The sequence below is a fragment of the Fonsecaea monophora genome (genome assembly GCF_001642475.1).
Source record: "Fonsecaea monophora strain CBS 269.37 chromosome Unknown Scaff39, whole genome shotgun sequence".
NCBI classification, from domain to species: Eukaryota; Fungi; Ascomycota; class Eurotiomycetes; order Chaetothyriales; family Herpotrichiellaceae; genus Fonsecaea; species Fonsecaea monophora.
The window spans coordinates 29-26321 of record NW_019173970.1 but is presented as its reverse complement, the minus strand read 5'-3'; the positions used below and the strand labels follow the sequence as shown (position 1 = coordinate 26321).

At 52.7% G+C, this 26293-nt stretch overlaps 8 protein-coding genes across 8 annotated transcripts; 6 read left to right on the top strand and 2 right to left on the bottom strand.

Moving 5' to 3' along the window:
* Window positions 1-282: 282 nt before the first annotated feature.
* AYO21_05875 (hypothetical protein) lies at window positions 283-5385 on the bottom strand (the record flags this gene model as incomplete). The annotated part of the gene is made up of 7 exons (XM_022655842.1): window positions 283-1441; window positions 1485-1592; window positions 1752-2132; window positions 2375-3074; window positions 3130-3251; window positions 3306-3492; window positions 3540-5385. 7 exons carry the CDS (start codon window positions 5383-5385, stop codon window positions 283-285), a joined length of 4503 nt encoding a protein of 1500 aa, XP_022511762.1.
* Window positions 5386-6749: 1364 nt separating this feature from the next.
* On the top strand, window positions 6750-8378 carry AYO21_05874 (hypothetical protein; the record flags this gene model as incomplete). Its single annotated transcript, XM_022655841.1, has 2 exons — window positions 6750-7809; window positions 7861-8378. The coding sequence occupies 2 exons, from the start codon at window positions 6750-6752 to the stop codon at window positions 8376-8378; spliced, it is 1578 nt and encodes a 525-aa protein (XP_022511761.1).
* Window positions 8379-9175: 797 nt separating this feature from the next.
* AYO21_05873 (hypothetical protein) lies at window positions 9176-10373 on the top strand (the record flags this gene model as incomplete). Its single annotated transcript, XM_022655840.1, has 3 exons — window positions 9176-9667; window positions 9821-10109; window positions 10243-10373. The coding sequence occupies 3 exons, from the start codon at window positions 9176-9178 to the stop codon at window positions 10371-10373; spliced, it is 912 nt and encodes a 303-aa protein (XP_022511760.1).
* Window positions 10374-10979: 606 nt separating this feature from the next.
* AYO21_05872 (hypothetical protein) lies at window positions 10980-11834 on the top strand (the record flags this gene model as incomplete). The annotated part of the gene is made up of 1 exon (XM_022655839.1): window positions 10980-11834. The coding sequence occupies one exon, from the start codon at window positions 10980-10982 to the stop codon at window positions 11832-11834; it is 855 nt and encodes a 284-aa protein (XP_022511759.1).
* Window positions 11835-12112: 278 nt separating this feature from the next.
* AYO21_05871 (hypothetical protein) lies at window positions 12113-16327 on the bottom strand (the record flags this gene model as incomplete). Its single annotated transcript, XM_022655838.1, has 1 exon — window positions 12113-16327. The coding sequence occupies one exon, from the start codon at window positions 16325-16327 to the stop codon at window positions 12113-12115; it is 4215 nt and encodes a 1404-aa protein (XP_022511758.1).
* A 1292-nt stretch (window positions 16328-17619) lies between these two features.
* Window positions 17620-18533, top strand: AYO21_05870 (hypothetical protein; the record flags this gene model as incomplete). The annotated part of the gene is made up of 2 exons (XM_022655837.1): window positions 17620-17922; window positions 17976-18533. The coding sequence occupies 2 exons, from the start codon at window positions 17620-17622 to the stop codon at window positions 18531-18533; spliced, it is 861 nt and encodes a 286-aa protein (XP_022511757.1).
* A 2991-nt stretch (window positions 18534-21524) lies between these two features.
* Window positions 21525-22272, top strand: AYO21_05869 (hypothetical protein; the record flags this gene model as incomplete). The annotated part of the gene is made up of 3 exons (XM_022655836.1): window positions 21525-21779; window positions 21839-21998; window positions 22067-22272. The coding sequence occupies 3 exons, from the start codon at window positions 21525-21527 to the stop codon at window positions 22270-22272; spliced, it is 621 nt and encodes a 206-aa protein (XP_022511756.1).
* Window positions 22273-23328: 1056 nt separating this feature from the next.
* Window positions 23329-25673, top strand: AYO21_05868 (hypothetical protein; the record flags this gene model as incomplete). The annotated part of the gene is made up of 2 exons (XM_022655835.1): window positions 23329-24963; window positions 25011-25673. The coding sequence occupies 2 exons, from the start codon at window positions 23329-23331 to the stop codon at window positions 25671-25673; spliced, it is 2298 nt and encodes a 765-aa protein (XP_022511755.1).
* Window positions 25674-26293: the final 620 nt, after the last annotated feature.

Genomic DNA, 26293 nt, shown 5'->3' with positions numbered 1-26293 from the left:
ACCAACACGACATTTCCTGCAGTCAAATCACAAAATGTATTAGAACGAGCATCCCCTATCAAGCCCCAAAGAATGGATTCCTTGCTAGTGTTTCCATTCAGCCAGAAACTTTAGAGAATCCCCACAGAACGAAAAGTACAAGTAGCCTCGTACATGGTTTGATCCCCATCCCACAAGTGCCCAAATCACCACAAAATGCCCAAATCACCGCTTATTGCCCAAATCACCGCCTGGGCTCCCCCCCTACCACCAGCAACAAGTGTGCTCCGTCTCAAACTTCCATCACAAGACTTCGGTCCAGTTCCCGGTCCTCCTGTCGAGCTTGAGGATGACATCCGGGATACTTCCATCGTCGATCAGAGAATCCCGAGCATGTCGCCGATTATACTCCATACGCCCAGCGAGAGATCGCTTCTTGTATTGGGCCTGCGACGAGAATTCCGTCCCTGAATTGCCCCGAAGAAGCCCAGCGGCGAAGATGTTATTGTTTTGTCCGTCTTTCAGCGTGGCCGGGTTCGAGCCAGATACAACGCCGGCATTGGAGGGATATAGCTGACATTGGGTGCTGGCTGCAGGGACGAACTGCCACAGGTTGCAGTCAATCCCGGTGTTGCCCGCGAGCAGGAAGGCGCTGTGATATGATTGACAGACTCGGGCGCAGTCGTCCGGCGTCGTTGGAGCAGAGGTAAAACCGAAAAGCGGTGTCCCGATGGAATAAACTGGCGTAATTTGGACCCCCGATTGAGCGTTCTGGAATGAGGCTCCGCAAGACGCGTACCAGATGTTGTCCCGGTTCACGTTGATCGTAGCAGGCCCTGTCCCACTGGCGCCGTTGTAGTACACCCCGATAAAGGTCAAGTGGTAGTTGTTGTTGGTGCAAAGACCCAAGTCAGCACCAGGAGCCAGGAGATAGGTTGCGTCCACCACATTCGGCACTGGTTGACCAGTGAGGAGTCTTGCGGTTCGAACGCCACTGCCCACAATCTTGGCTGGGGACTGTCCACCAGCCAAGCTAGGTGAGCCACCATTGTTGACCCTGCTGTAAAGGGAGCAGATCCTGGTGGTCGAGGCCCAGTAAGCAACAAGGCACGACCCAGGTCCAGCGGCCGAGCAGGCGTCCATACAGCTCTCAAGCGAGAAGTATTGCCCGGGCATGTTAGTAACCGTTCCACCCGTGCTGCCGGCATTCATCCAGCATTCGACCTCATAAACACTTGGGTAGCTGTTCAGCTGCACCTTTTGGTAGTTATAGGCACCAGTGGTCACGGGCAGTGGCTGGCTAACCGCCGGACTGACATTGACTCCAGAGCACAAGGTGCCCACAGCTGCCTGCGCGACGGAACTGAGTGCGACTGGCACAGCTAGAACTGAGTAGTTCGGAGGTGGTGGTGGGGCGTAGGTGGTCGTGACACTGGTTGGGCTGCCTCCGGGACTACTGCTACTGGCCGCGGGAGTAGTGGTCGTAGCTGGGGCAGTTGAACTACTGGCTGTGGAGGGCGGCGACAACGTAGTCGTCGTCAAAACTGTCGTGGCTTGCGCAGTAGTCGTGGATGGTGCCGAGGACGGTGCGACGGATGTCGTCGACGAGGATGCTACAGAAATCGAAGTCAGTAAACCCGAGGTAGAAGTGGAAAACGACGATACACTAGAGGCAGTTGTAGAAAAGGGAGTAGAAGTACTAATTTGTCCCGTCGAGCTCGTTACGGTCGACGTGGTAACGCTAGAGGTCGTTGATCCGGTCGACCCCGTACTGGCAGATCCCGAGGCCGTGCCGGTGGTCGAGCTCGTCGAGCCTGTACCAGCAACACTCGTAGTGCTGGAAGTACTTGACGTTGTCGAGCCCGTGGAAGAAGAACTCGTCCCGGCGCTGCCTGTTGTGGTAGTAGATGTCCCCACAGCCGAGGTAGACGCTGTCGAGCTTGTGCTCGAGGTAGTTGGGCCCGAGCTCGAACTGGCCGCATTGGTCGTGGTAGAACCTGTGGCACCTGTAGTCGTTGTTGCAGCACCTGTAGAAGTTGTGGAGCTCGATGCTGGAGGCGAAGAAGATGGAGAATTTGATGTCGTGACTTGATTGACAGAGGTCGTTGACGTGGTCCCCAGAGAGTTCGCAGATGTTCCAGAAGACGAGGAAGCTAATTCATCAAACCACGTTAGCCAACATTCACAGCAATCATCCAGTAACAAAGTCAATATGCAGGAACAATTGCTCTTCTGTCCTTTCTACCACTGGACATGTCGTAGGATTGGCCCGAAGATTGAGGTGTGACACCTAGCCAGGGCGTGCTCAGCCAACAACTGATAACAAATATCTCATAGTGGTGTCGTTACAAGAGCTTCGAACCTGGAAATCAGGAGAAAAGCTTTCGTTGATCACCGCACTAGGACTTCGTATAGTTGGGCCTCAAGAAGTAGCTCGGAAAGCGCAAAGGAATCGCCTTTCAGGGGGACCAGAACAAGAAGAGTCGGAGAGGGGACGGATGACAGAATTAGATGGAGAATGACATTTGACGCACCCATGGATGATGTTCCCGAAGTGCCTGGTGAGGATGAAGGCGTGGTAGTCGATCTTGACGAGCTTGACGCCGTCGTTGTCGAGGATGCCCCAGCATTATTGGTGGTGGTGACGCCGCCTGCAGTAGAGGAAACTGAAGAGGCTGTAGGTGCTGATGAGACCGCGGTGCTCCCACCCGTTGATGTTGTCCCAGCGGAAGCATTACTGAGGGTCGTAGTACCAATGGCACTCGTGCTCGGAGTAGAACTTGATGAAACAACTGTCGTAGGTACAGCTGCCGAAGACGTGGCAACTGAGGTGACAAGAACTGACGATGTAGTGCCAGGTGGTCCAGAGGTCATCAACGTGGTAGACGAAGGCGCAGTCGTCTGAAGCACAGTCGAACCAGCAGGAGTGCTGTTTGAGGTATCCAAGGTTGAGGACGGACCGGGGAGAGATGTAGAAGGACTAGAAGAACTTGTGGACGCTACAATGAAAGACGTACCAGAGCTTACAACAGAGCTGGCACTAGTCGTGCCACCAATGGCAGTGGATGTAGCGGCGTTACTCGTTGTAGGAGATCCTACAATCGAGGTTTGAGTTGTTCCTTGTGCTGTTGTCGGCACCGGAGTAGTGACCAAAGTGCTTGTAGTCATAGAGCTCGGGCTTGAAGAAGTCGTCGGTAATGGATTCGTCGTCGGTATCGGGTTTGTCGTCGTAGGGTTGATTACAGCAGTACTTGTCGACGGGGAGCTTGCTGCTAATGAACTTGTGCTTGATTCACCGAGTGTAGTGGCTGGAGATGAAGTAGCACCAGCTGTCGTAGCTGCATTTGTCGAAGATGAAGTACCAGCTACCAGTACTGAGGACGATGTAGTTGGTACCACAGGGTTGTTGCTTGAGGACAGGGATGTAGTGCTTGGACTGGGGATGACAGTGGATGAGGAAGGAGAGGAAGACACTATACCTGCTGAAGTCGTCGAGCTGGGATTGCTCGTACTCTGGGCTGCACTAGAGGAAGGCAATACCGAGCTACCGGGGTTTGTACTTTGGACGGCAGGCGATGTAGAGCTTGGTCCACCTGTGGTGCCGCTGGTGGTCACAACAGGTGTTGTTGGGACTATAGCAGTCGTGCTGGATTGCACAAGAATACTCGTAGAGCTTGACCGGCTCGTGGCAATACTTGAACTTGACTGTGCAGGGACAACACTGGTCGAGCTGGATTGCGCAGGCCCTACGTTTGTTGAGCTCGTCCCTGTCGAAGCAGATGATGGAGAGCTAGTGAATACGGGTCCCGTAGTCACCGGCGGCGCATTTGAGGTGGTTGAAACCACGGGAGGTTGGCTAGTCTGTGACAGAGAGCTTGTGACGACCGGCGGTGAACTTGACGAAGGAGACGGAGTACCTGATGACTCGCTCGAGGATGGTGGTTCAGGTGTCGTCGTGGGCGATGTCGGATTCTCCGAATCAGGAGTTGTAGTCGTGGTCAGTTCAGGAGTTGTAGTTGCCTCAGGAGTTGTCGTGGCATCGGGGGTTGTCGTCTCCTCAGGAGTTGTCGTTGCATCAGGAGTTGTCGTCTCGTCGGGGGTTGTAGTCGCTGCTGGGGTCGTTGACGTCTCGGGAGTCGTGGTCACTTCAGGGGTTGTAGTGGCATCGGGGGTTGTCGTCTCCTCAGGAGTTGTAGTTGCTTCAGGAGTTGTAGTCACCTCGGGGGTTGTTGTAGTCTCGGGGGTCGTGGTCGGCACATCTGTTGAAGTTGGAGTGCTGGAAGAGCTAGTCGTTGATGAGGCAGTAGCGTCCGGGTCCCGGAAAGGGACCGGGCAAGCACTAGCAACAATGCCGCCCAGGGTGACGTTGTAGCAATCAGGCCGAGGAGGAGACGGAAATCCAGCCCACACCTTGTTATCACCACAGCGATAGAAGGTGGCAGCACCTTGGTCGGCCGAATCCCAGTTCAGAATACCATCAACAAACGAAAACACGGTGGTGACATTATTGGTATCGGGATCAGGTGTTATGAGGGCGAAAGAGTCGGTGGTGTTGCGGCCGACCACATCGGTACCATTTGTCAGTTGACCGCGTTGTAGAAAATACCTGACGGCAACGTCACACGCATTGCTGGAGCCGCCCTCATCCCCCGAAAGTAACTCAGAAGCTTGGGCGCCTGAGTTCTGTCTCTTCACCTTCGCTCCACCCAGACCGGCAACTGCAATGCCTACAATGATGGCTGATGATGATGGGAGATCTGTCACGGTTCCTGATGGCAGCCCCTCGCCAAGAACCAGTGGTGGCTGCGTAATCGGGATGAGGATTGTGTTTCCCTGCGCATCAACCGACGTAGAAGTTAGGACCGGTGGCGGGGTTGGTGTCGTAGCAGGAGGAGGAATAGGCGTGAATTCCGTGGTAGAAGTTGATGAAGTCCCCGAAGCTGTCGTGGTCAAAGTCACGGTGGAAGTTATCGAAACGGATGTCGATGGCGAGGAAACAGCAGTTCCAGTTGTGGTAACCGGTCCATCACTCACACTGCTAGAGCTGCTAGGGCTGGGAAAGCTGGAAGAGCCGGAAGAGCTGCTAGACGGAGTCGTCGTGGTTGAAGAGCTTACGACGTTCGTGATAGTGGAGATGATGGTCGTGGTAATGTATGTGTTTGTAATGTACGTCGTCGGGGCATTTTGAATCGTAACCGTATCACCGTTGCCAAAGAGATTCACAATCTGCGAGGCTGACTGAAAGAAAGAGCTGTAGTAGCCTGGTTGTACAACGACGATGCTGGTGACGGATGGCACTGGACAAGGTCCGCTAGGTCCGTAAGTGACAGTGGCCAGAGCTTGGGCATTCGCTGCTGCAAATCGCAGAGCCAGGGAGGAGAAAAGGAGTGACGTTGATGGCCACATGGCGGGCCAGCGTGTTGCTTTCTTTTTTATGCCGTATTCTGTGAAGAACAAGACTGAAAACAGGATTGATAAGAAATGGAGGACTGCAGAACTCCAAACCAAACGAGTGACTGTCAATGAGGAAAAGGTCAAGGAAGAATGGCAGAGGCGGTTGGCTTTTGAAGAATCACGCCTGGAAGACGCGAGACCATAACAACACAGCCAGAATGCTGCATTCCATCCCGGCTCCCCTATCGACCACAATGCACGGGCCTGCGATGGTAGAAACCAAGCATTCAAGGTGTGCCTGTGTGGAATGCAGAACACCATCCTTGAGGATATGCCGAGATAAGCTTCCCTGGCGCATTCCAGACGGAGTGAGAGTACGCCACTGGGCCATTCTGGGCAGGGTGGAATGATGGCAATTAGCTGCCAATCCCATAGTCGAGCTCAAATTCCAGTGTACTGATGGAAAACACGGTAATAGTGGCCTGAGAGACCTCAAATGGCCAGCGCGGTGCTTCTTATCGGCAAATATCAAGACACAAAGCTCAAGTACGGTGTAACAACAAGAAATAACGCTTAATCAGAGCTGGGTCGAAGGTCCCTAAGTCAGCGGTTTCCGAGAAGACACCTACCTCACTCGAGGCCTCCATGAGACAGAAGTCGATCCGCTTCAGATCGCACATGGTATCCTTCAGCATCACAGATAGTCCACGGAGGCTGATCAAGAGATAGAGAGAGCAAACTTGTGAGTATAACTAGGGTGAGGGTATTCTTGTTCTCTCGTTCTGGGTCAGCATTGGGGGTTTCAGGTGGTGAAGGGATATTTACCGAGTATGTACTGGTGAGGTGTGGCTTGTTGTTTGTGCCTGGCACGTGCGCGGCACGCCTCGTTGCTTATCAGAATAAAGTTGGCAGGCTAGTCCTCTTAGGGCATTTGACGTCATCCATCTCTGGCTTCCCCATCCTGCGCGTCTGCGAGTCTTCAGCCAGTCGCTCATTTACTCAATCAAGGCTTGACTGCGATATGCACGACCCATGCTCAACGGTGATGCGGGCCTCAGATCAAGCAAATCAAGGTAACCTTCCCTGATTTTCACTCCCCGGACCTTCCGCCAGTGTCACTCGTTTCTGTCAATACAATCCTGCGCCTCACAACGCATCGCCTTTCGTTTTTCTCCTCTTCGCTGTCCGGGATCGCGTGCTTCTTCTGTATTCGAGTTGGTGTTCTTCTTAAGGGTACAGCAGGCTAAATGACTTGTGCGAGCGTAACATTCTGAGAAGGATAAGGCGGTATTGTTTGTGCGTGTACCTACACCTCAATCAATTTCGACTGTGGCTAACAGGACCAGGTTATCACATTGAAAGGCAACCTAGTAGCCATGGCTTTGCGCCTACTCCTCGCGACTTCTTTTGTCCTATTACAAGCCTCCGCAGTGCCGACTCAAGTGCTCCCAGAAGAGGAAGCATTGATCACACCTGCACCCACTCGCACACTAGCAGTATACGGATCATACGCAGGAGCAAGGCGAAACATCGTCAGCGATCTAGAGTCAGAGCTGGACTCATATGTGAACTCGGTGTTCAGCGAGCTGGGAACGGCTATCCCCTCATACGTCTCCAATGGGCTCCTACCCAATCTACAGGACCTACCCACGGGCAGTGCTGTTATGAGCTCGGTGGGTGTGAGCAGCTCGGATCTGGTTGCCACACCTACACAAGTGTTGAACATCCCTGGGTATGGGAATTGGACTTCGTCTGGTTGGAATCTGCGGATACATGGGAATGTGTTCAAGCAACCAAATATTTCCAATGCCACGGTAGACCGCCTCGCCAACTTTTTCCTGATCGACACAAGCATTGAAGATCTTCCTCCATCACAGCAGGCCCAGGCCCGCAACCTCACCAGGGAGATATACGTGGTTCAGCAAGGGAATCAAACGGTCACCATGGACATTCTCCCTGGACCCGAGTTTGGCACCAATGGACAGCCTGGAGGAGGTGGTGGCGTGACTCCCGCTGGTGGAGAGCAGGTCGTCACCCTTCCCGACCCAACCACCCCCGAGGGCGACTTTGATGTCTTCATCTCAATAGACAACAACTCGTTCACGTTGGCTTCGGGAACTGGCGATGTGCCACCACAAAGGTTGAATGTTTACGCCCAGGGCACTGACACAGGGAATGCCACATCATACCTCGTCTCCGACCAAGGATTGACCATCATCTCCGACATTGATGACATCCTTCGCGTGACAAAGATCTACGAGCCCAAGGAAGGTCTCCTCAACTCTTTTGCTCGTCCGTTTACACCTTGGTTGAACATGCCAGACATCTACCGTAACTGGTCTGTCAGTCTGCCCAACATGCATTTCCACTACCTCACAACCACGCCGGAGCAAATCACGCGCAACTACATGCAGTTCATCTACGACACTTATCCAGGTAAGCGATATTTTCCGCCTCTGTTGATTGGGATCTCACCATTCAATCCAGGTGGTAGTTTCGACACCCGACCCCTAAACTTCAGCGACGTCTCTGCCACTCTGTCCATCAGAAAATTCCTCCTGGATAAGATATTTCAGAGCTTCCCGCATCGCAAATTCATTCTGGTTGCGGACACAAGCAATTCGGATGTCATGCGCGATTATCCCGAGATGGCGACACAGTACCCCGGCCAAGTCCAATGCATTTTCCTTCGCAATACCTCCTCTACAGACCCTGGAGACAAGTTTCCTTACAACACCGAAGGTTTCAAAAACCTCAACCAGCAGAGTTACATGTTCTTCAGGGTACCGGACGATCTGGCTGGTCTTGATATTGTGAATGGACAGTGTCTGAATGCGACTATTCCACAGAATCTCACGTTTGGGTACCAAGGGCTGCCGTTCGGGCTGACCACGGGCAATGGAGAGAGTGGAGCCAGGCGACTACTCGCGGGCCGTGGTTTGTTCGAAAGGATTGGTGTTGTGTTCATGTCTGTGCTATGTGTCATTTCTCTTCATGCCCTATGATCCCGACGAAGATACGATTATTGTTCACGTGGCGTTTGACGACAGAGGGTAAACGCCAGTGTATAACGTGGAATGGCGGAGTCGGGGGTTGGAAGTTACATATCCTGTACCCTAAAAAGTATTGATAACGAAACAAGCGCTGTTACAGTCTTTTCTCTCTGACCTATGCCGACTTTTCTCGATGTAAGATTTAATACGCAACGCAGAGCTCATGCTAATAACCTTGATGGTGATGTGTCAACAGCTAAGATGAGATCCTCCACGGTAAATAGCATGGCGTGAAGAGGACGGCCTTGTCAAGCGTCGAGTCCGCAGTGCCCATCCACCCTGAACCGACGTGCGAGGAACGGGCCAGCGTGGGGTACCCAGGTAGATAGATACCTTGATCCCTAGTGTTTTGTTTAGGCGTACGGAGTATAATCCGTCCCCTGGTGGGAGGAAGCGGGAGGGACAGAGGGAGTACATGGACGTGTATATGTCTTCAAAACGTCATTATTGCATCGTTGACCCTCCCCCCCCCCCTTCCCTATGGAGCAACGCTATACAACGCTATGCTATGCCATTCAATGTAATGAGCAATATGATCACGGCTGAGGATCCTGAGATGACAAGGGATTGAGTGAGCTAGTGTACATGCGTTTATATATGTACTGGGTATATCCTAAGAAGTGCTCTGTGCCATGTTTTGCACACTTTTCTTACTTCACAAACCCTGCAGTAGGACCTGCACTAGTATAGCACTGTTAAACCCCATCTCGCGAGGTCCGAATCACCAAATCTTCCAGGTCCGCTCCATCATGAGTGCCGTCAAGACGTCGCATCTGCCCAATGAAGACCTGCAGGCCAGCAAGCTCTTTGACGTGTCGCACGTCGTGGCGGTCGTGACGGGCGGAGGCACGGGCATCGGGTTGATGATCGCCCAGACGCTGCAGTCCAACGGGGCAAAGGTCTACATCACGGGCCGGCGACAGGAGGCGCTCGACGCCGTGGTCAAGCAGTACAGCAACGGACCGGGCAGTCTCCACGCATTGCCCGGCGACATCACCAAGAAGGAAGAGTGCGTGCGGCTCGCGGACGAGGTGGCCAAGCAGGAGTCGGGCGGTGTTCACTTGCTGGTCAACAACGCCGGCATCGCTCGCGACGACCACACAAAGTTCTCCGCCGCAGGAAAGCCGGACACGAAATCTGCCGAGAGCATTTCGCAGCACATGCTGAAATCCGAGGTCGACGATTGGCAGGAGACGTTCTTGACAAACATCACGGCCCAGTTCTTCATGTCTGCCGCATTTGTAAGTGTTTTCAGCCTTCCTCGCACGTCCCAAGGAAAACAAGATCAGAAACACGAACATGAATGTTGCGGCGGCGCAAGCCCTTCCCGTCCCTTACAGTACCTCACTGTTTCCAAAGAGTGCTAGCATCGTGGCGCTAACGCAATTCCTCAGCTTCCACTTCTCAGCAAAGGCCGCGACGTAACCCCTGGCTACACCAGCAGCATCGTCAACGTCACCAGCATCAGTGGCCTCATGAAAGGTTCGAGCAACGGACAATTCGCCTATGCCAGCAGCAAAGCCGGATTCATCCACCTGACGCGCATGTTGGCAAGCACGCTGGCCGAGACGAAAGTGCGTGTGAACCAGATTGCCCCGGGCATTTTTCCCAGCGAGATGACGACGGGTGAAAGCGACGAGACCCAGAAGAGCGAACTGAGTTCCGAGATCGGTAATCCTGCGGGTGAGTTGCGCCTACGATTCTGATAGTGTCTGCTTGTCCAAAATAAAGGCATCACTAAAAAAAGCATGGACTTCGCTTCGATCATCACGACGAGTTTACGGGACTTGACTGACTGAAATCCCAACCACGTTAGGTCGAGGCGGCGGCGATGCGGACATGGCAGCGACCATCCTGTACTTGGTCGGCAAGGGGGGATTGTTCCTGAACAACCAGCTTCTCCACCCTGACGGTGGCCAAATGCTGATTGTGCCAGCGGCCATTTAATCTGAATGGATCGACTCCAAACGGAGCAGCGTGGTATGAAAAGGATGGAAAGTCAGAGCCAGCTTTGTCATGACAAGATAAACGGCATTAGCACAGGGCAGAGATGGTTTCGTAAAGGAGTCCTCATGAGTCAATGCATATTGACCAAATTCATAAGACTCCAATGATAGAGTGTGAAACCCATAGGAAGTAGGGCTGGCGGAGAAGCAGAAGAACAGGGAGTGAGGCTTGTCTCTAGTTGGACAAACTCACAGCCTTGTCTTGGCGTTCATAATTGGTAGTTCCTCAGCCTTGTCGGCTCAACCAATTTTACTCGCTCTTGAATGTCCGACATACCAAGTAGATGGTCGTCCACTCTATTAATCACACTGTGCTTTGGACGACATTGCCCCAGAGACACTGTCTCAACTACTCTGCAAAAAACATATCTGCCCTTGTCGATGCCCAGTCATGATGCGGGACTAGACAATTTCATATCACCGAGCGCCCTATCTCCTCCGGCAGCCAGGTCCCCTTGACGGTCACAAACATGGTACATGAATTGGCACCAACCCCCTCAAGAAAAAAGGACATGAGGCCGCAATCCTAAGTTGACTCCCTTCAAAAATGCCGACTCTGCACCTCCTGCACAATCAAGTCTCCTCGGCACTCCAAACACGGCACAACATCCCCGTCAACCCGCAATGGCTCAACACATTCCTCACGTCGCGCGGGCCAAACCCGCCACCCCTCCCGGCCCTCGTATCGACCGCGCACTTCCGCATTCTGGCCAGCGACCTCACGACCACGGTCTCGCCGACAAGCCCGGGAGAAGCCTTCCCCGAAGACATCGGCGACGTCAACGTCAAAGAGCGACGACTGCTAGGCACGGTGATCGCACAGGTCCTCGACGTTCTGGACGTGGGGAGTAGCAAGTGGAGCCAGGTCGAGGCGATCGAGCGGGTCGAGCGGGGCGAGGAGGTCCGCGGCCGCGAAGTCATCAGGACGGTCAACGGTCTCGGGAGTGACAACAACAACAACGACGGCGATGCCCTCGGTGGAGTCAACGGCACCGCCGCTCCAACTTTGTCTTCCGCGAGCAAACCCCTCAGCGTCGGTCCGCACAAGCTCCTCGTCCAAGACGCCCGAGGCACCAAAGTGCTGGCCTTCGAGCTAGTCAAGGTCCCCAAAATCGGACTGTCGACATCCGCGTCGGCCGCCCTCCCAGCTTCAGCGCGCAATCAATCCGGCGGCGGCACGGCACCGACGATCCCCGTCGAAGATCCGGGGATGTTGATCGGGTGCAAACTCCTCCTCAGACCGGATACGGTCGTGAGACGAGGCATGGTATTGTTGACGCCCGAGACCTGCGTCGTGCTCGGCGGCAAGGTCGAGGCCTGGGACAGGAAATGGAAGGAGGACAGGAAAGCGAGGTTGACCGCGCTGGTGAGGGAGGAAAATGCCGCTCGGGGTGGTGGTTAACAAGAGGTGGGTGAACGAGAAATAGAAAGGACGGGGATGAAAGATGAAAAAACTCGTTTTTTTTTACTCTGCTTTCTTTTCACTTTGAAATTGAGAGTTCTCAATTGGTATCGATTTGGTATCTACCATGTATGTCTACAAGCATGCGCGGCGGCAAGAGAATGCATGTTCTCGCGCTCTTGCGCTCTCGATAACCCAACGATTTAGCTCTAGTAGCGATTCACGAGCCGGATCTTGGTAACCAAGGCACAACAAGAAGTTTCTCTCCCATCCACCCTTTACAAAGCTTCACCAGCAATTTCCAACTTCCACGGCGCAAGCATCTTCGCCTTGAGAAAGTCCTCCGCTCTGCCGGTTCCTTCGTAAGCCCTCGCCAAATCCTCCGGGGTGAGATTGCCGCCTGGCGGGATCTGTCTCTCGGCATTGAGCACCGCCATCTCGGCAGCGTAAGCACCGTCGTCCGCGTCGCCCACTGCTTGCGCAAGTTCAAGCCAGCCTTGAGGCTGCCCCGGTGCAAGCATGATGGCGTTGAGCGCATCTGAAACCACCGCAACTTCGTCGACTTGATCGGAGGAGGTTTCCCGATGCCGGCACCCGACGATGCCAGCAAGGACTGTGCTGACGCGAATCTTGTCCAGCACACCGATCTCGTCCCCACGCCTCAAGGCCTTGAGGTCCTCCTCGACAGCTTCCAGCACATCTTCATCATTGTCCAACAGTCCAGTGACAGCGAGCAAAGCGACAGCCTGAACGTGTCCCGGATGGTTCTCAATCACGTCAAACAGCTGCGATCTTGCCGCTTCCTTCTCCTCGTCGCCACCTTTTGCCCACAGGACCTGGGCCAGCATACAGACAACGTCTGGTTCGCGCTCGGATTCCTGAAGCGCCACTTCGAACATTTTGATCGAGCTTTCGATCTGCTTTAAGTGACTGTGTGCAAGGCCTGCCGTCAGTTGCGCTGAAAGTCGCCATTTTCGGCGAGCTTCTGCATATGAAGGACCAAGATCACCGGGTTCACCGGAAAGATCAAGCGCCGTCTGCGCATTGGAAATTGCTTCATCGTACTCGCCACATGCGAGCTGTGCGCGGGCGAGATCTGACTTTGCCTGCGCAAACCTGACCAGGTATTCGTCCGACTCGGACTTTTCGTATTCGGCTTCTGCAGCATCGCAGACTTCCTGCAAGATCACGACACCTGTAGAATGATCGCCTGCCCGCTCCGCAAACAGAGCCATCAAATGAGTCGCAATCATGTCGCTAGGCTCCTGGGCATGAAATTGGCGCAAGGCGAAGAGCGGCTTCAATAGAGCTGCGACCTCCTGCGACCGAGAAGGATCCTTGAGCAAATGGTCAAATGCGGACAGTGCATAGTGGCGTTTTGCAGGCAGGACATAGGAATCCGCAATCTCGAAAGCGTGCATGAATAGGCCTCGCGCTTCATTTAGGCTTCCAAACAATGTCGCCAGAAACCCTTGACCGATCCATGCCTCTGCGTATTCCGGATCCTCTGATTGCGCGCGCGTGAAAGCTTCACCAGCGAGCTGAGCATCGTTGTTCAATAAATAGAGCACTCCAAGATTCGTCCAAGTCCGCGCGTTCTTCTCGTTAAGATGAAGACTTCGCACAAATGAATGCTGCGAGACCTTGGGGCTAAGCGTCACAGTCACCACACCCAATGCGTTCCAGAAGTCCGCGTTGCCGGCTTCCAGCTCGATGGCCCGTTTGAAGCATGCCATTGACGCTTTGAGGAATCTGCGAGGTCTCTTGCCTTGTAGACTGAGGGACGCACCGCCTGAAACGTACGCCTGGTACTCTGCCCAGCCGAGATTGTACCACGAAACAGCTTGGGCAAGTTGGTCGGAGGAACAAGCGTGGATGGCGCGTTTCTGAGCTAGGATTGCAGCTACGAGATATTTGTCTGCATTAGCCGTAGGATTGGCAGAGTCGATGGTGGCCGCGAGAAATTCGAGATCAACCTTGTCAATATCAGTGAGAGTGTTGAAGTCGTCTTGGAGAGAGATTTGCAGCAAATCAGACACCGTTTGTACGTCTGCCGATTTCGCATATAGCTTGACATGTCCAAGGACGGAGCAAGCATCCCCAACACATTTCCACAGATTGAACACGTCCGTCCCCTGCGATGCGATCTGGCTCGCCAATTCATTTGCAGAGGAGGCAAGTTTTGCCGCCTCGCCGAACATACCCAGCGCAACCTTTGCCCAGGCACTCTCGGAAATCGTCTGGAGCAACGCGATAAGCACTCCAAATTCCTTCGGTTTCAGGACCAGGATCTCTCGGTATGCAGCAATGGCTTCGTCATAGGATCCCATCTCTCGTTGAACATTGGCAAGCATGTATTTGGCGAACCAAGTTTCTTCGGGCGACAGACCATGCTCAATACTCGCAGCTTTTGCAAACGCCCGTGTGGCAGCAACATGCCTCCCTGCATTGTGGTAGCTCTCACCGAGTCCGACCCAGGAGTGGTAATCGTCTGGTGTAATTCTCAGGGCCTGCTGGAAGGAAAGGATCGCCTGCGAATAATGCTGTTTGTTCATCTGCACCACGCCCAGCGCCGTGAAGGGCCAACTATAAGCTTTCTTCTTCGACCCTGGGGCTGGCCTGGCTTTACCTGACGTAACAACGCGTTGGGCGACCAATTCGACGAGATCCCATTCTGCGTTGTCCGCAAAAGCCTTTGCGAGGCGGTGAGCAGCCTCGAGCTCTGAGGTGGAGAGCTCGAATGCTTTCTGCAAGGCGACTCGGGCCCGTGCTTTGCTTTTGCCGTAGTCTTGGAAATAGATCCCCAGCAGAGTATATGCGGGGGCGTAACTAGGGTCCGCTTTGATGGACGCGATGAGAAACTGATAAGGCCCTGATTTGGATTTGCGGGCGGCGGCGGAAGTGTCAATGTGCCAGTAACAGTACGCAATTCGGTAGAGCGTGATGGCTTTCATGGTCAAGTTCTGCTGCTTCTCCGATTCGACAGCTGAGAGCACCTCCTGAAGCTCTTGCAAGCCTTCTTTGAGCTGTCCATTGTGTGCTCGACACCAAGCAAGCTCGATCTTGATCCTGGCATTATCTGGATCACGCTCGGCTGCTTGGAGGAAGAATTTGACTGCCTCCGCATAATCTTCATCGTCCTCGTATATCAAGCCAACACCCATCAAGGCAGCAGTAAGCTTGGGCTTACGCCTGAGAATGTCCTCGAACAATGTCTTCGCTTCGGGATGATGTCGTGGAGACTGGAATGTGATCAAGGCATTTGCAAGAATGAGATTGACGCCGTCGAGGCTGTTTTGCAAGTCTATAGCGTAGCGCCGTTGAGCATCCAAGTGCAACTTCTGCGCCTTTCGTCCTATGTCGACAGCGCTCTCCCACTCTTTCAAGCCGAGATAGACATGTGCCACGATTCGGTGGCCAAGCAAGGATTCTGGACAGCGTTCAATACCTTCATTCATTAGAATGAGTTGGTCGGCTTCGCTCAGCCTCTGCGGGGTCTCTTCGCCCTCCTTCTCCTCAACTGGCAGATGTGGAAACGGCGAGGCATCACTGTCGAGAAAGCCACGTAGAACTTTGCTCAAGCCATCGTCTGGGAAGAAGCTAATATACTCGCGAAAGATGTTAACGTCCCAATCTTGCAGCTCCTCTGCATCAACCCACTCAAGGGCAACTTTCCAGGCCAGGTGAAAAGGGTGTTTGATGATGACCATGCCATTCGCCATATTCAACACCTTATCCCGTCGGTCAGGCTTAGATTCCTGCGGCAAGACGAGCAGATTGTCGAACATGCGCTGAAAGAGTTTCTCCTCGAGGTCATGGCGAGCGTCATCGTCCCTTGTCCAGTCAATGAGAGCTGCATACTTTTCTTCGACCTGGAATCTGCTTATAGCCTCGCATTTAACTTGTCGGGTCACCTGGTCAATCTTTGCTCCTAGCCGTGTCCTTCTTTCTCCAATCTGCGTGTTGATCCACTCCTTCTCTTCAGCCTCCGCTGACTCTAAGACGCGCTGATACGCCAAGCTTGGTTGTAAGACACGGCCTTCGAGTGTCGGGTAGAGGCTGGAGGTCGGTAGAATGAGTTCGAGCGCACGTCGATACTGTGATCGGCTCCCATGCTTTTTGGCAAACAGTTCGTATTTGTCGATAACGTTCTGACATTGCGCTTTGTCATCTTGCTGAGCGTATAGCTCTGCTAACCTGAAGGCCACATCATGGTATTGATCCAATTTGGCTTTCCCTTGTTTTTCGTACAGGGTTACCAGCCCTTTGTAGGCCTGGACATCGTCGGGCTTGACAGTTGCAGCTTTGTGCAGAGCCTTCGCTGCGGCTTCCAAATCTCCAAGTTTCTCTCTTGCGAACCCGAGGAAGAGTAACGCGATGTAGTTCTTGTCATCTTGCTTGAGCAAATCTTCGGCCTGATCAGCAGCTTTGGCGAATTGACTGGTATCCAAGGATGCCTTGATGGCTTTCAAAGCAGCCTTGGACGAAGCCATTGTGAATTATTTAGTGATCCAACACCCTCCGCGCCGCGACTTAACAAGAAATCAAACAAGTTTGTCTCGCGCCAGTCAGTGTTGGCGCGAACGGTCTGGCCAAGCCAGTTTGTGCTTACTGCCTCACCTGGGCCACGAGGTCTCTAGACCGTTTTTACCCCTTTTCCGTAGGAAGACCGTCTTTCTCATACTGGTAGCTTGACCTGGTAGTGGAGTCTTCTTTGAACTGCCTGTCCGTGATTGTGAACGACAAGGCCGAGCAAGATGAAATCATGGTGACCGTCACGTGTGAGAAATGATCTTTTGCAGATTATGCTCCGCCGAAGTCTTTGCTACGGAGAAACTTTTGGCTTTTTGTGCTCTTCTCACTTCAACTTTAAACGTTCTCGATATTCCCTATCCACTTGATGTCGAGCCTTTCACTTGGTCCTTTTTACAATGCGTACTTGGGGACAGTAGTCTACTATTCGGAGAACAAGCTGTGAAGATCTGGGGATTTCGAGGCAATGGGCCGTCAGTCCCCAGTCCCACTGTTAACCCCCGCAGACAACCACTTTGAGATTCCGTTTACTTGGAGCAGCATGGACCAAGGGAGGCTCATGTGGCTCCATCCTCCGCTTGGCTGAATAACTCCTGGGACAGCGATACAAATGGATGCTGTCTTAAATCCAGTCCTTGGTCCTGTATTCCACAGCTAGCCATGGAATCAATATCATCCAAGCCTCAAGCTTTCCGCTAACACAACAAGGAACACATTGTGGTTGTCCTATGTGACCTCAGTTTGATGTGATGAGACTTAGTCCTTCAGGGAGAAATAGACGATAACGAGGACCTTTGGAAGGGGAGAACCCTTACTGGATCAGGTATCGATGACAAAGTAAGTTAGATTGCCAACCGGTTATAGACTCCAAACTTGGGTTGACCCTGGTTGCTAAACCTGCTCATCGTTTACAACATACCTCGATTCGACAAATTCCTAGCTCTTCCTCAAGCAGAAAGGCCCTCGGAAACATTTTGAGTGCCTACACTGCAGGGTTGCGAGCCTAAAAAGAGCTCGGAGAGATTTTTTCATATCTGTCCGATCTGGCTTCGGAGAGTATGCACCTGGAGAAACAGGCGATTAAAAGAAAATTGAGGTCTTAAAGGCTCAGACAGCCAACAGGACTTACATCTTTCCTACTCTTTTCGCTGGAAGTGGGCTGTCCATATGTTCGATATCCAGGCTATACACTAAACAATCCATTGAAGTACCAAACTTACTCTCTTTCCGGTCCCGCTTCTAATAGCACAACATGGATCCCCAGCAATTTGACAAGATGTTTTCTCAAGCCGATTCTATCATGGGCCCATTCGCAGAAGAGCTCCTCCGGAGAGCGAACTTCCCACCCGAGGGCAATTCCCGCCTCGTTGTCCTTGATCAGGCGTGCGGGAGCGGCGTCGTTTCCTCCCACCTCATGTCACGGCTCTCCACAGAAAACAAGTCCAGACTTGACCTCACATGCGCTGATATCTCAGACGCCATGATCTCCAATGTATCAAGGCGCGTCGAGGTCTCTGGATGGAACAATGTGTCCGTAGTAAAAGCGGATGCCATGGTGTGCCATGCCCTTTCTATTGAAATAACTAGGACTGATACAGAGGCTGGCAGGACACAAAGTTTCCCTCTTCGCACTTTACGCATATATTCTTCAACTTCGGGCCTCAAATCCTACCCAATCCTCTCGCTGGCATCCAAGAGTGCCACCGCATTTTACAGCCAGGTGGAACTCTGAGCTGCAGTACCTGGCAAGAAGTCCCGTGGTTCGCAGACTACCGTGCAGGTATCGCGAGGGATCCGTCATTGCCCCCCTTCCCATCGGACGAAGCTCTTCGACACGCATTCTCCGAGGCACCGGAACGTTGGGACAGTATCGCTGACGTCAAGTCACATCTGAAAGAATGTGGCTTTTGCGATGTCGAAGCTCAAGTAACGGAGAACACTACGACCATGACCGTCGCAGAGGTTGAAGCCATGCTGCCATACTCCCTGGTCATGATGATTGAGAAGTTTTGGAAGAACCAGGGTTCTTTGAAGACAGACGAGGAGTTTGGACAGGCCAAGGAGAGTGCACGACGAACCATCATGGATTACGTGAAGGAGAAGTACAGGTCTGGTCCGGTTGTGTGGAAGTGGGTGGGCATCGTCGCCAAGGGTCGGAAAGGCTAAGAGGCCTCGTAGTCACAAAGATGTCCAGAGAAGAAGATGGATTGTCGTGCCTCTTGTGATGTACACCTCCTCGGTCTGGTAACCTTGGTGGACAATAACTGTTCTCTAACCCCAAAATCCAATACAATAGATTGAATCACCTGCAGTGGGTATTATGGAACAGGACACGATGACCTTTTCTTTGGCTCACGTACAACGGTATCAAAAGGGAGTGCAACGAGAAGTGATTACAGCCAGGGTACCTTTCCACGGGAGGACGGCTTGAGCGATAGTCACAAGCCCAAGGGCTGACTGGTCGATTCAGTGGACGTGTCCAACACATGCCCGGCAATCTAACACTCTGTGACATGTGTGGATCGCCTCGAACAAGTCTGAGGAAAGCTTCAGACGTTTGCAAGCGCAAAGGAGCATGAAACTGGAGAAACGTGTGAAGTAAGCATAATTGTCGACATGAAATGTACCACCTATCCGGTATCTTTCTTTGCCACGGTTCTGCTAGAGACCTCGATGCCCGCCAGATTCTGGGATATGTTTTAGAAATTCCCTTCGCGTTTTCAGCAATCATTTTCATTTGCCTTTCGCTGCGTTTCGAGACGGGAATTCGATAAAAGTGCCGTCTTCGTGCACGTGGACCGATGTGACTCGAGTTCCCTTTTCCGTGTAGTAACTGATGGTAATGACAGACTTCTCGTCACTCGGGTCCTTCAGCGAGAGATGAGGTTTGGAACCCCTAAGCCGTCACAGCCTCGTGGTTAGCCGTGGTACGGTGCATCTAGCACTCCCGAGCAAGCCAGACAAGTGGGATGGTACTGGATTTTGGCCTGCTGAAGTTTTGAATACTAGCACCTGAAGTCAGCACAAGGTTGCTCGAGAGGGTCTGGTGTGCGACAGGACTGTCCCACTAACCTTCTTCTCCATTGAACTGGTTGCTATATCGGTCGTTCTCTGATACGGCACCGGAAGCGCTTGCTTGGTTGTGGTACCCACATACTTGATCAGAAGAGGGGCAGTTCTCTGCATTTCCAAGATAGAGGGAGTTTAGGCAGGAGAAGGACAAGTGCAAACTTCTGCTGAGGAATGGTGATTAGTATGAATATACAGAGTTAAGAACAGGATAATGTATGCTTACGGAGGGGATGAAGACACATGAATCTGTTACACGAGCAAAGTGTCCTCGCGTGACACGATGATGAATCAGACAGCCAGTATACATCTTCGGCCTCTGAATTTGCCAGGGTCGGGAGCCACGATGGTGCGATGGAAGAAACAGCGTCGCTAGCGTAGAATGATAGATGGATGCGGATCAATATGTCGTAGCACGCAGGAAGCGTGAGCACTGCCTCCTACCCCAGACCCCCAGGATAGCCTCGCAACCTCCACGACGGCGCTGCTTGCCGACGAACAACTGATCACGGCTTCCGACGCTACGCTTGGTGATCGAGCTGCAGCTGCTGCATGTAGTTCATTGCGATTTCCAGGCTTATCGGACGGTTGGATCGTGGAGCTGAACGATCGGTCTCAGAGTCGTGCCTCAACAGTGCCCGGTTGATTTGCGTCCACAAGAGGAGCAGCGAGTTTGAGTGCACCCTGTAATGTGATACAATTATTCAGGAGCTGCTCCCCAGTGGTCTGCAAAGCAAGGGTCCCAATGTTACGAGGCCGGTTAGGGCAACATACCTGTCAAGCAAACGGCAGCCCTGACTTCATGTTGGATGGTGCGGCTGCAACAGTAAGGCGGTCTGCACCTGGGCTCCTTCAATGTCGATGAATTTTCACAGGAGATATGTAAGAGGAGGAAGCCAGTTCACGAGTGACCGAATAGAGAGACAAAAGGGGCTAGCTTGGTCTGAAAGCACGTGACAGTCCTCCCCCTTCGCATGGTTCAGCCTTCATCCAGCTTTTTTCTTCATTTCGTAGTTAAGTCAACCTCGAGTACCTGACTGTCCCCCGTCAGAGCCATGTGATGCTGCATGTCGATTACGGATCTCCACTCTGCCAACAGAACACTGCGTGGCTTAGCCGCATTTGAGACGCCGCCTCGAGGTGGTGGGGGGGTTGGTTGGTCGTCCAGATACGGTCCCCCTGAAGGCGAGCTGCAGCAGAACTTTTTCCGTCGCTCTTTCCTGTCCTTGTCATTCGACCGCTACCTTTCTAGCCAGAACGATGATGACCTTGGCTTTCCCACGTCTCATAAAGGCCCGATTGCATCCCTGGTCTAGGTCTCCAATTGTATACTGGAATCACCTGGCCACTCCCCGACTTCCCAGGCGACCTGGGCAGGTGCGGATGGCAAGCTCTGCTCAGAGCATGTCTATTCAACCTCGCACTTTTCCGACTGACGGTTTCGTTACCCTCCCAGAGCATGAAAAGTTCGAGGAGGAGAGACTTGTTGGCTACAAGGCTGAAAAGTACTATCCCGTTCGACTAGGCGAAGTCTTTGAGGCGAGGTATCAGGTTGTCGCAAAGCTGGGCTTTGGCACAGCCTCCACAGTCTGGCTATGCCGGGATCTGCAGCAAGTCAACATTCTTGTCGTGTTTTTTTCCGTTCTATCCCGCTAACTACTATCAAGTAAAAACGCCTTAGTCACTGTCAAGGTCTGCATCATCGGAGAAGATGATACGCAGGAGCTGGTGATTTCTCGCCATATTGAGTCCATCGACACGGATCACCCTGGTAAGGGAATGCTGCGTGTGTCGCTGGACGACTTCTGTATCAGAGGGCCTTGTGGATCTCACCAATGTATAATCTTCGAAACACTAGGCCTTACCTTGACCAATCTGCGAGATGTATTTGATGATAGGGCTCTCCCAAAGATACTCTTGCAGAAGTACTTGTATTTGATTGTGACGGGCCTGGACTTCATGCACCAGGCAGGGGTGGTGCATACAGGTCTGGCCCCATATCTGGACACATCCACAGCTTGTTGGAGGCTAAGGAGTATCATAGATTTATCGCCCAACAACATCCTTGTCAGAGTCGACCCTATCGCAATGTCCAAGGTCGAGCAGGCAGAACAAGATACCCCGTCGCCGCGGAAGGTTCTAGCGGATCGCACCATTCATATTTCCTGGGTAATGCCAACGACGTACGGCTCGCCAGTTATTACCGACTTCGGAGCTGCACGCTTGGGTGAACCGGAGCAGAAGCACTCTGGCGATGTTATGCCAGGTGTATACCGAGCGCCCGAGATTATTGCTGGGACAGAATGGGACTCGAAGATCGACATCTGGTCCGTTGGAGTCATGGTACGTATAGCAGCACCTGAAAAGTTCATTCCACATGTCGAAATTGACACTTTTTCAAGATTTGGAGCCTGTTCGAAAGCCAAAATCTCTTTCATGCCGTCAAGGACGGCCATCTGAACGACGAGCTCCACTTTGCTGAAATGGTCTCTCTCATGGGACCTCCACCAAAGGAGTTTTTGCACCGCAGCGATCGATGTCGTCAATACTGGGACTCAGAAGGTAAGGACGCCGGGTTCTAGAGCTGCTAGTCTCTATTTTTCTTGGGAGAGCCTCACTAACGGACAAAGGCAACTGGATTGCTGAGACACAGATTCCCAAGCAGAATCTTGAGTCCCGTGAGACGAGTCTAGAGGGCGAGGACAGGGAACTCCTGCTTGCTCTCGCTCGCAAGATTTTTCGTTGGCTTCCGGAAGAGAGGCCGTCAGCACAGGATCTCTACAACGACGAATTCCTTACTCAGTTTGCGCACGAGGACGAACCAGGCCCTTCTTGAGCACCGGAAGTTCGTGGTGCTGTGGGGACGCAGCCTTTCAAGCCTGAAAATCATATCGCTGGCCAAGGTCTGACAAGGAAAATTACACGCAAGTCACAGCTTGGATGGCATCCTCACTTTTGGTGACGCTTAGTCGGATACTAGGGTCGATGAAAGCGGAGAGGATCTCGCATGCAATTGGAAACTTATGGCATCCTTCCAACCAACGATTTTGGACCTCGAGACCACAATCAGCAGGACAAGCCTGGCTGCTGCTCCAGGACCGGATCCTCTAATGCTCGATCAACGGCGTCAAGGGATACAAAGACTGCCTACTGACCGATGAGAGCGTGAGGCATGCTGGAGGTACACGTGCAGTTGACAGAACCATCTTGCTTAAGAGAGAGTCTCTCAGCACTTTGACAGGGCAGACTCATCCCGCAAAGCAGAGGGAGAGTGAAGGCAAACTCCAAATACCCCATGCTGGAAGTATCGGATGGCAGACCGGAAGAGTTATTCGTGAGGAAAAGGGAAAGATGCATGTACTATATGTAGATGGTGTAGGGAATGGCAGTATACCATAGGGCGCAGGAGACTGTTTATTTTGCCGGAGGGCATTCTAGACGTCGACCTCTAAAGATCCCAAAACGTGGAATTGCATGTCTGGATCGAAGGTTCGCCCCCACCAAGGCTTGTGAGGCTAGAATTCAATAATATGGAGACCAGCATTAGAGGCCATTTCATTTTTGGTGCCACCTGCGGATGGGCAACTGGCAAGTCATGCTTCGTCATCATGCAGAGCGAATCACCAGCATCGTCCTTTATCCCCGATCCAAACGTTCGGGTATATGCTCCTTCAGAAAGTTGAAGGCCATTACATCCCACGAACACCTTTCCGTGTCAATCGACTATGAGGCAGACCTGAGTTCCGGAAGCTTGCATTCTCTGTCTTGTCACTGCCGTTGACGCCGCACTGCCTCTACAAAAGTCGGCATTGAACAACAATTCGATCCCCCTCACCACCTGTTCGTACCGCATGCTCCCGCACCACATTCCCTGTATTCACCTCGCTTCCCAATGACGACCCGTGGACTCTCAATCGACGGAGTCCGATTTCGAGATTCCCAAGGACGCGAGGTGACCTTTCGCGGCATCAACGTCGCCGGAGACTGCAAACTTCCCCGTCACCCGAGCCAACCCTCGCACGAACAGAAGGACTTCTTCGACGCCAAAAATGTCTCGTTCGTGGGACGCCCTTTCACAGAAGAGGAGGCACATGTACACTTTGCTAGGATAAAGAGATGGGGATACAACGTTATTCGGTACCTCTTCACTTGGGAAGCTCTGGAACATGCTGGACCGGGCCAATACGACGAGGAGTTTATAGACCACACCATCAAGATCCTGCGGATAGCAAAGTCCTATGGTCTCTATGTTTTTATGGATCCTCATCAGGATGTCTGGTCCAGATTTACCGGCGGCTCTGGCGCACCTCTTTGGACCCTACATGCTTGTGGACTGGACCCGGAGACCTTTGCGGCGAATCAAGCTGCGGTTGTTCATAACACATGGCCGGATCCTGCACAGTTTCCAAAGATGCTGTGGCCGACGAATTACACCCGGTTGGCTACCGAGACTACCTTCACCCTGTTCTATGCTGGTCGGGACTTTGCACCAAACGCCATCATAGACGGCAAAAACATCCAGGACTACTTGACGGACCATTTTATTGCCGCTTGTGCACACCTGGCTCAGAGAATACACGACGCGGGCGGACTGGAGGATGAATGTATCATTGGATGGGAAACAATGAACGAGCCGCATCGAGGGTTGATTGGTTGGGAAGATCTCAATGGGCTCCCGGAAGAGCTCAAAATGAGGAAAGGAACAATGCCAACTCCGTGGCAATCCATTCTCACGGGATCGGGCCGTGCTGCAGAGGTCGACGTCTACGAGTTCAGCACGTTCGGGCCATACAAGAGCGGTCGGGAATTGGTGGATCCGGAAGGCGTATCGGCGTGGCTGTCGAAAGATTTCGACGACACACAGTACGGTTGGAAGCGAGATCCGGGCTGGAGACTCGGCGAGTGCCTGTGGGCTCAGAATGGCGTCTGGGATCCCGCCCAGGACCAACTCTTGAAGCCCGATTACTTCGCCTCGATACCCAAGTCGGGAGAGAAGTTGGACTATCTCAAATATACCAACATATACTATATGCAGCATTTCCGGAAGTATAGAGATGCCCTGCGAGCGATCCACAAAGATTGTTTGATCCTGGTGCAATCAGCTGTTCTGGAAATACCTCCGAGCATCAAGGGCACTATCGACGACGACAAGAGGCTGGTCTTCTCCACTCATTATTACGACGGCATCACGCTACTTCAGAAGCATTGGAACAAATACTACAATGTGGACGTCTTTGGGATCCTGCGTCACAAATACTCCAACCCCGTGTTCGCTGTTCGGCTTGGTGAGACAGCCATCAGGAACTGTCTACGGGACCAGTTGAAGGCGATACGTGAGGAAGGCGTGACTTATCTCGGAGACCACCCTACGCTCTTCACCGAGATTGGAATTCCTTTCGATATGGATGATAAATACGCCTACAAGTCCGGCGACTATTCGAGCCAGATCTCAGCCTTGGATGCCAACCATTTCGCCTTGGAGGGCTCGGGCTCTCAGGGGTATACCTTATGGACTTATGTGGTTGAGGTAAGGAGACAAGCCAGCCCATCACTTTCGATTGCTAACATTCCCAGAACAATCACCAATGGGGAGATTTATGGAATGGCGAAGATCTCTCTGTCGTCTCGGTCGATGATCCTCTCCTTCCAACTGCCTCCACCTTGTCGACCCTTCCCACTACGAACCCCTCCACAGCATCCTTAGGCCGGGAGTCAACTTCGTATTCAAGCACAACACTGTCCGATTCGACCACAATAAACCCGTCAAACCTCAAAGACGCGCTAAAGTCTCCCCAGATCAACCAGACGCAAGCTACACCTCTGAGAGGCACAGAGGGTCCAGTTGGTTTCCGTGCTGCCGAAGCGTGGGTCCGGCCGTCTCCGATCGCAACCGTCGGCGACGTCGTGTCTTACGGCTTCGATCTGAAATCCGTGACATTCACCTTCTCGTTGACTTCAGACAGTGCGACAAAGGAATCTGTCCCCACGGAGATTTTCTTGCCCGAGTTCCATTTCCCGCCCGGTAAAACGCAGGTGGAGGTGAGTGGCGGACGATGGAGAATCGACGCGGTGGACGTCGACGGGGAAGCGATGCAAGTCATGAAATGGTGGCACGGGGCGGGCGAACAGACCATGACCGTCAAGGGCATGAAGAGGAAACCGGGCGCGCTGAACGAGGAGGACGATTCGGAAGCCGGCTACCTCGAGACAATGCGTGAGAGCTGTTCCGTCATGTGATGCGATGTGATATGACAAGGTGCGAGATTGTGCGAGACGGCCGTCAACTCATGCATGTATGTTTTCTTGATCAGCGAACACGGGAAATGTCAGGCAAATAGGTATCGACTGGGGCGTCCTCGGAAGCAGGCGGTCGGCAGAATTCACCATATCTTTTTCTTAATCGTTCATATCGATTAGATTTGGAGGGGCCCTGCTCTACAACGTGCAACAAATACAGTATTCCTCCTACCGATTTTTCCCTGTCGTCATAGTGCTGTGCTGGAAAGCAGGCAGCTATAGAGGGTGGACGAACCACGATGACATGCAGTGCAGTGTAATATAGCAGTAAACTAACAGTTCCAGTACTTTGTCTTGAAGTCCTGTATTCTGATCATGACCCGCTTGGAACGAGATGTAATTGATGGGGAAATTTTTTACCATCTATTTTGTCGGTCATTGATCCCCTGCATCTTTGGCAGCGTCAATACCGCCATCGTCAGCATCATTGTCCGCGTCCGCGTCCGCGTCGTTCTCTACCTGTGCGGACACCCCGTTCTGTTCATGCTCATCCCCCTCGTCGTTCTCGTTATCATCCCCATCTCCATCAACGGTCTCTTTACAACATCTCCGATCCCACG